This window comes from Aegilops tauschii, chromosome 4, assembly GCF_002575655.3.
Source record: "Aegilops tauschii subsp. strangulata cultivar AL8/78 chromosome 4, Aet v6.0, whole genome shotgun sequence".
Taxonomy (NCBI): domain Eukaryota; kingdom Viridiplantae; phylum Streptophyta; class Magnoliopsida; order Poales; family Poaceae; genus Aegilops; species Aegilops tauschii.
The window spans coordinates 334,444,417-334,453,570 of NC_053038.3; the positions used below are offsets into that span (position 1 = coordinate 334,444,417).

The 9,154-nt window shown below is 51.9% G+C and overlaps 1 protein-coding gene across 1 annotated transcript; it reads right to left on the reverse strand.

The window, feature by feature from the left end:
- Window positions 1-6,693: 6,693 nt before the first annotated feature.
- Window positions 6,694-8,868, reverse strand: LOC109778191 (probable galacturonosyltransferase-like 7). The gene has a single exon (XM_020336743.4). It carries the CDS (start codon window positions 8,176-8,178, stop codon window positions 7,078-7,080), a length of 1,101 nt encoding a protein of 366 aa, XP_020192332.1. The 5' UTR covers window positions 8,179-8,868; the 3' UTR covers window positions 6,694-7,077.
- Window positions 8,869-9,154: the final 286 nt, after the last annotated feature.

Here is a 9,154-nt window from a genome sequence, read left to right on the forward strand (position 1 = left end):
CTATTTTAGCACATCCCACTTGTAAGCCCAAGTGGGGAGCCGTTGTGGGTCGTCTTTGTCGTCCCAATCCTCGTACTTCACGGTCTTCGGTCGTCCAACCGGCAATCGCTCCCAGCTCCATATAGAAAGTGTGAGCATACAACCACCGATACCTCCAGATTTCCTACAACAGGCGTCATCCAACTGCACATAAAAGAGAACATGGTTGAATTAACAGGAAGATCGCATTGATAATGTAGCAATGAAGTGAAAAAGAAACAACTTTATACCTGTCTATACAAGTAAGCCAGTGTCGCCGAACCCCAACTCCATTTGCTATCGAAGACGGTCAACGCCTTCAGCCACATCCATGGAGCATTCTTGCCTGTGCCATCAGCAAACATAGTCCTGGATATAACGTACCACATGTAGACACGAGCATATGTCTTGACCTCATCCTCATTAGCTTCCTCGGGGCAAGTACCAAAGTTCCATGCAATCCAGCTGAAAGGAGCACCGGTTGCGACTCTTTCCTTCTTCTTGTCTTCTGCTGCTGGTTCCGGAGGCTCCGGAGGAACCATACCAATAAGGGCATGCATCTGCTCGCGCCACCCATCAGAATCGGTGCTCATACATAGAGGATTCCCCTCGATAGGAAGACCGGCGATCATAGCAATATCCTGGAGCGTCACGTTCATCTCCCCGGTCCGAAGATGGAAACTGTGTGTCTCCGGCCTCCAATGATCAACAAGCGCGGTGATTGCTGCAGCATTGAGGGGTGGCGTCGACCGGCTGACCAATTGAATGAAAGGGAGGAGTCCTGTCTCCCTTACATACGGTGTGTATCGCTCATCATAGCGCATCCCCCCAAGGTTGACCCCGTGAGACCGAATCTTCAGAGGTTGAAGCTCCTACAAACAAGCAAATCAGAGAATTACATATGGGGCATTTGTGTTTGAAATAAACACGAAATTCATAATACCGGCCAATTTCATTATTACCCGCTGCTCCACCGACATAGCGTACGACCGGTGTTGATGGTCCCAGTGATCATCGAGAAGCCAAACCATCCTAACAATTTCAAATAAAGCATTCTTATCAACACGATTATCTTTTCAATACAAATAAACTAAAGTAGGCCTACTATATGCAAGATTCAAAGCATATGTATCCAAAGCATTCTTGTCAATACGAATATAATTTCAATACAAAGAAACTAAACTAGGCCTACTTCATGCAAGATTCAATACAAATATCTTTTTCATAGAAATAACATGTCAACCTATGTATCCAAACCATATCTTTTCAATAAAATAAACTAAACTAGGGTTGCAAGATTAGGTATCTAATACATGCAACATTCTAATCTAATCAAATCAAATAAGGGTTTCCCAAATCTTCAAAATAGCATACATTCTATGGATAGAAAGAAGGGGATCGGAGGAGAGTACCTTCTAGGATGGATTGGTGAAGAAATCTATGAACCAAATGGTCAGATCTGAAAGATTTGGGAGAGGGGATTGAGAGGGGGAGAGGAGAGGGCCGCCGCCGCCGCTTCTTCTGTAACTAGTGCAATGGGGTGGTTGGGGGAGGAGAGGGCCGCGGCGGCTGCATCTAAGTCACAGTGCAGCGCCTAAGGGCTAGGCGCTGCACATTACATGTATGACGCCTAGCTCGGAGGCGCTGCACTGCTGGGTGCGGGCCCAGCGACTGCCACGGTGGACAGAGGTGCAACGTCTCAGAGTTAGGCGCTGCACCGTAGGGTGTGGCGCCTGCGTGTCGGGCGCCACTCAAAAAGGTCAGTCGTGTGAATTAGTTTTGTGGGTAGTTTATTTTGTGAATTCATTGCGTCCATAGGTCAAAATTATCAAATTTGCCCCTGGTGACTGACCTGACACTTGTGGCGCCAAAATTATATATGGGTGTCGGTGGCGTGCCTAGTTGAGAGCGAGATCATCAACGATGAGGTGGTTTCGGCTTCTTCGTTTCAGTCGAGATGACGCTATCAGAGCGTCCGTTGATCTGTCGCTGCAGAGTAGTTTAAGGTTCGTTTGGATGAGCTCTTCTGCTACTGCGACTCCCATATGTTTAGCACTGAATCGACGACGACGATAATACTAACTAATGTATCCCGACTGACTCTTGGCCTGTTGTCCACCTGCGTCTGCATGGTTTATGCGTGCACATCGGCCGGCGACATGTGATAGAAAGTACTACGAACAGATAGGGTGAGTCGTGCCATGAATGTCGCAACTGTTTGTTTGTAACTATACATATAGTGACACGGGAACACCTTGGTTAATTGCGACAAATGAAGTAGGTGGATGGTCGTCTGCGCCCTGAGCCTCCCTGATCAGCATCATAGTTTGCACAAAGGCCTAGTGACATCATGCATCGTCGTCTTGGTTTCTTTTGAGCGTGAATGATCAATGATCAAGCAGAAAAGGACACCAACCAAATTAGTTTTCAGATCGCCATCTAGCCGAAGCATGCACTCAGCCTGCACTGCAGGACTCCGATCGATGTCAACGTCCATACGGAGGAGACGACGAGTGGATGGACTCTAGTAACGACCCGGGCCCTGGCAGATGCCACGTTCGAGCCCCAGCCCCAGGTATTAATGATGCATCTGCTCTCGAGACATACGTGATCCAACGCGTATCCTGTCTCCTCATCCTCTAGTTCTACTATGTACGTACATGCATGTCTCGCGGAATGCTAACCATTTCGGCTAAGGCGTACAGCAGGCTCGTATGAAGATGGTCCCCTGCGTAGCCACGTACGCTAGCTAATTTAGCCTACAATCCCACACACCAAAGGGCCCCTTGAGACCGAGAGACTGTTGCGCCGTCTAGGCCCAGAAATTTCGTCGGAATTATACGGCATTCCACAATGGCTGATGTTTGGCTCCAAAGTACTACTAGACGAACTGATAGCTAATTTAAGCGTGTGGTAGTTACCACTACAACTACCAAGACCGACCGACCACCTTGCATGTGCAGAGGCAGTGCAAGGTGAACGCACGAGCCAGGCTTTGTTAAGCTGGCTCACAGTCCCAGCCTGTACTCCTGCCATCGCAAGTGACTTGGAGCCCCCTTCCCAACGCTCTAGAGACGACCCGGCCACACGGCAGTACAGCACGGCCCTTTCTTTTACTCCTACACTCGTACTTGTACTAGTATATACACCGTATAAAAATGCTCAACGATACGTACTACCCATGTATGCTTGTCAGATGGAGAAGAAGGCACTTGCCACGTTGCAAGACATACAGGCTTTGTCATCATGTTCTCTTGCAGAGAGAGAGAGAGAGGCACCGAACTGAATGATGCTTAATCTTATCTGCATACGCGCAGTGCTGATCGATCATGTAGCGGCAAGGGCCTCCTAGCTTGTCATGTCTATCTCTCTACGCTTCTTGGCTGGTCCATGGCATATGCTCGCTTCGTATCTGTGGGGCAAATCCTGATAGGTAGGGGTATGATGGTACCATGTATGACTGTCTATGCATCATATTTTCCTTCCCTGAGTTCTCTCAATCACATTTTGGGTGACCAGAAAATGGCAAACGTACCAGGCATGAGAGAGAGAGAGAGAGAGAGAGATATGGTCTGCTAGATCTTTCTGATAGGCCTAAATGTACTACTGCGTCACCGATGATCGGGGATTCCATCTCTAATCTTTTGCAGAAAAGGAATGCACGGTTGATGGACGGCAGAGGGGTGCTCATGTGGATCGCACAACGGGGCCCCAACCCCAGAGGGCGAGAATATATGATTGGAGCTGTACACTAGTATGTACCAGCAGCGTTATTGCACCCAAGATACTTGACTTTAAGTGGTGATGATGTGCTAACGTTGCCGGGTGCCCAACAGAAGAAGTGAACGGATTGTGCAGCAAAGGAGCGGACGACGAGCCCTGCATACAGTCGAATCTCATAATAGAGCCCTTCCAGTGTGTTTCTTCAGTTGAACACACGGGGAAACTGCCCTCAACATATACTCCTCGTCACCCACCTTATAGCAGTTCAGATTCTTTTGTCCTGGTTTACACGTACACTTCAACAGATGTACGTATTTTACCATTTTAGCAGAGTTGTGAGATGTCACTGGACAGGGACACAGAGTGATTGTCCCTCCTAGCTCTCGTCCATATGACATATAGTACTGGTAACACACTTGTCAATTGGGATGGTGATGACGAAGCTTAAACAATGGTTGCACCGAGAAGTTGAAGCCCCTCCTCTCCGCCAGGCGCCAGGCTGTGCGAATGAGACTATGAGAGGCTGGCTTGCTTCCGGGGAAATGCAAGATGATTCTCTTTTTTGGAAAAGATGAAATGCAAAGGGCAGAACGTGCGTGATCTTATCCCCACATCTTAGCATCCCTTGCTCCTGGCTCCTGGGCAACCCAAAAAAGAGGTCAACAACAACCAACCCCAAGGCCAAGGCCAAGGGCGGGGAAGGGGGCCTATACATTTCTGGGTCCATACGCCGTCTTTCTCAGCCATTAGACACGCCCAAAAACCACGTCACTGTTCATTAAGCAAAGATCTTAAAGCATACTCCAGAAGAAAACACCACACCGGTCTCCGTCTCGTTTCGGTTTTCAGCACGGCCTCCTCCTTCTCATCATGGTCCTCTCCCGAGCCCGAACAAGGCCGTGTCTCCACCCAACACGGCGGCCGCACCGCACCTACCACCTGTGCGTGCGTGCGCGCGCACCAATCCAAGCCGCTTCCCTTTAGACCCAACATTTCCAAGATAACACGAGTACTCCTACATTGGATTGGCATGTCACGTACAAGGCCGGTAGGCGTGGGCTTGCCGATCACATTTGGGGATTAGCTTTTCTCCTCGCGCGTTGGCGGAGGCGGTCGGTCGTGCTCGGCCGACGCTGACACGCCAACCGCCGGCCGGTAGGCCAGCCCACCAGAACCCGGCGCCTCCTGCAAGTGCATATCCATCGATCCCATGGCCATGGCGATCGAGGACCACCCCGTACGTGTCTCCATCGGTCGACTGCTCCTAATAGAGTATTGCGATACGGCACTTCAAGGGCAGGCAGAGGCAGCATATATCAAGGGTTCCAGAAAGGCACCAACATTTTGTCTCTCTAGCTTAGCTAGCCTTCTTCTGCCGTCCCGAGACAAGGAACTGCCGGAGCGACGGCAAGAAAGGTATCATTCATGGCTTTTGGCAACAAAACACAACCAAAACTATGTTCGGCGCCGCTAGCCCGATCTGTAGAAAAGCCAAGCACCTGCAGGCATGCCAACCAGAAAATACGCCCTCGTTTTTACTCGGCCAATCTATGTGCGCTGTCCGTACGTGCTTCAGTGTCACGACTGAATCCAACGTTAGCAGCTGTTCAAATCAAAACGAAACAAAAATGTTGTCTGTTGGGTCCTCGCAAAAAAAGAAGGCGGCTAAGAGGACGTTAGGTGCACCAGAACTCTAGCATACAAACAGAAATGCAATCAGATAGGAGTGATTAGCTTAGCGTTGGCTTTACGAATGATCAACACTGTACCTTGTTATCTTACTATCTAAAAAGAACACACTGTAGTACCTTTCGGAAACGGAGCCCGGAGAAGAATTTATACCGCGGAACGAACCACAAGGAACGACGCATCATCAGTAAGTAGATTTCTGAACCCTAGATGGCACAGCAAGAAAAGAAACCAACACGTGAAAAGGTGGAAATGGGCGTCGGTTAGACCGTCAGCGTCACGCATATCACACCGGAGCGCGGCTGGCGAGGGCAGAAACCGACGCGTGTGGCGGGCACCGAACGGGGGCGTGCCCTTCACCACCTCCCCTTCCGTCGGGTCGGGTGACTGGGACGACGGCGAGTGAAGACTCGGGTACGATACGATTGATTCCAAGGAACAAATGACACCAAATGTTCCTTCTACAATATTCAGCAATGACATATGGTTGGACGCACGTATCGGGCAGGAGGTCGACAAATAGATACGAGTAGATGCTTAGTGGGAGCTGGCAAGGAAAGTGAGATGATGAGGAGACCTTTTAGCAGGCCTCTATATACCAGGGGTGAGGTGCTGATGAAGGGCACGGGACAAAAGAAAAGAGAAGAAAATGTTTGATCAACGGAGAGGAAGAGCACAATAATGATTTGCAAAAGAAAGAATAAAGCGGCGAGCCCAGCAAGTGGCGAGCCCTCGAAAAGGAGAGAGACGGGCGGTAGCTCACAAGTCCCGTGTTGGTCGCTGCAACCCAGGGCCTCCACGTCCTCCCCGCACCGCCCGCCCATCTCCCTTCCCCATCCATCATCTTTCAGTCGTCGGGTCGGGAGCTTAACGGAAACGCTCTCCCTATAATTAACTGATGATGAATCTATCGGCAGATGGCGAGTGCTTAAGCTCAAAATGGTTGTTGGTGTCAGCCGCCGTAGTGCACGAGCCACAAAGGGAGGATTCCAAGTTACTCATGTCTGCCAGCGATTTCGACATGATCCGTCCCCCCAAGGAACCGGTCCATGGAGTAGGAGTGGTAGGACACTCTTCTGCCAGCAGCGTTAAGGCTTGTGCAGGTGTTGCATTGGACCGGCTGACCCTTCAGGGGGATGGATGTGCGAATTGAATTGATTGATTGCCACCGTTTGCCTGCAGAGCACCAATACAACAGACCAAGCCACCAAACAGCAGAGAGTGAGGGAGATATTGCCATTTAAGGGGAAGACGAACAACAAATGCTTGCAAAGTCTGTTTCTCTCCCTCCCTCCCTCTGCTTTTATTTATTTATTATATCATCACCATGATGGGATGATGAGGCTGCAGCTCTGTAGAGTGTAGAGTATGATACAGATGACCTTTTTTGTAGCACCAAACAAAGGATCAAAAATATGTGGGACAACAGACCGCTACCAACACGAACAATCTAGGAGTGGCACAAAACATTTAATTCAACAGAAGAAGAAATTAAAAGAGAACGGGAAGGAGGAGAAGAAGGAGAAAAAATATATAGGTTTTTGAACATGTAACGGTGACCAAGAATTAGAGCTCAGGATTTATACGGGTCGGCGAAAGAAGGAAAAGAATCTTTGTAGTAGTAGTAGTCTGTTTGCGGGCGGTTGGTTACCGGGACGGCTCCACGGCGGCCGGGCCGTACAGGTCGAAGGGCGCCCAGAGCGCGTCCAGCGGGCACGGCCGCCCGCCGCCCAGCCGCGCCCACGGCTTGCCGGACCCCGACCAATGCAGCAGGCTCACCGGCCCCGGGTGGAGGTCGCGGCAGCTGCCCAGGATGTTGTCGCCGCCCAGGCCGTGCTGGTTCCACCGGTGCTCGATCGCCGCCACCTGCCCCGCGAACACCAGCAGGAACGGCGGCAGCGACCCCAGCTCGTAGATGCGCCCAGGCGGCGACTTCTGTATCTCCATCCACCGCTCGATGCGCCGGGTGTAGCCCGCGCGCCGCCACCGCGCCAGGTCGAGCACCATCACGCCGGTGTTGAAGTAGCACGGCCGCCTGCCCTCGAACGTCCCGGCGAACTGCTCCTCCGACCAGAACCGGTCGGTGAAGTACTTGGTGAAGTTGGCGTGGCAGTACTCCGGCGCGCCCACGGTGCGGCCGCCGAGGTCGGTGCGCCAGAGCTTGGCCACGTCGTCGACGAGCACGAGGTCGGAGTCCAGGTAGATGACGCGGCGCACGCAGGGCTCCAGGAGGTCGGCGAGGTAGTTGCGGGCGTAGTTGAGCGGCTCCTCCAGCGCCTGCCGCACCGACGACGAGATGAGCCCCCGGACGCGCGCGGGGTCGAAGTAGTAGACTTTGAACCGGAGCTGCGGGAAGACGGCGCGGACGAGGTCGCCCAGGCTCGGGTCGGAGACGAGGAAGTGGAAGAAGACGCTCTCCGGGCACATGGCGTGCTGGACCACGGAATGGACCGCGGCGACCGAGCCCCTCAGGTAGCCCTCGTCCAGAGTAATCGCGATGTGGACGAGCGAGGGGTCGCAGACATTGCCGGTGGCGTTGCCGCAGTCAGCGGCATTGCGGAAGGACGGCGCGCGGCGGAAGGGGAGGCCCCTCGCGCCCCCGGCGATCTGGCCGGGGAAGCGGACGTGGCTGTCGAACTGCGACGACCGGATGGCCTCGGCGGGCGGGAAGGACTGCAGCGACGGCGACAAGACCACCATGAGCATGGCGGCGGAGAGGAAGCCGGACAGGCGCGCTGCCCATAGCATCGCGCTCCGCCGAGTGCGTTGCCACCGCTTCCTGGCGCCGGGCCGGCCACGGTTGCTGGTCGACCACCCCAAGACGGCGTGCAGGTGGGCGATGGCGTCGTCCAGCGGCAGCGTGGCCAGGGCTGGTGGCTAGGAGCGATAAAAGGGGGCAGCTTGCGGCAGAGTCAGCGCGGATACCTCGCCTCCTCCTCCTCCTCAACTGGATCGCCTCGTGGTTTCTTGGCTGGCGGATCGGCGCGTGGAGTGGGGGAGAAGCGAGAGGGCATCCAGGCGAGGCGTGGTAATGGAGATTGGAGAGTGGGGTTGAGAATAGGAGGCGACGGCACCCACCAACCCACCGCGGCCACAGGCGAGGCGATTCCCCCGTGCGACTGCTCGGCTTTTTCTGCAGCGGCGGTGGCGTGGTGGCGGCGGCTTATTGTATCTGCCGCTTCGGTTTTATTACCCCTGCGCTCTGATTTTGGGGATTCGGGGGTTTATCTCTCTCGCCGTGCCCTCTTTTCCTCCCGCCTTTGAGAAGGAGCGGCGTGGGAGAGAGGAGAGGACGGGAGGCAGCAGCGGCTCAGCTCACGAATCACTTTGCTCAATTTTACCACTGCTTCCACTTGTTTAAAAATATAATTGTTTTCCGAACCAGATTTTGTATTTCATGCGACATTTCTGTACTGTTTTGCAAATTTGTTAGGGTGTGGCTAGGTCTCATTCAAGCAATATAGCATATAAGAAGAAAAAAGAAAAACTAAAAAGAACTTTTTTGCATGAATCTCCGTGCAAAATCAAAGGAATACGAAATCTCGGTCAACTGAGACTTATCAAAACTGAATTTGTTAATATGTAGCATTTGATTTTTTATATATATATATATATATATATATATATATATATATATATATATATATATATATATATATATATATATATACATCGCATGTTAAAAAAGGTGTTTTTAAAAACGAAAATGTTATCAGTCGGTGAT

What these genes read in the sequence shown, in the direction of transcription:
- LOC109778191 (XM_020336743.4), bottom strand. Translation starts at nt 8,178, where the DNA reads ATGCTATGGGCAGCGCGCCTGTCCGGCTTCCTCTCCGCCGCCATGCTC.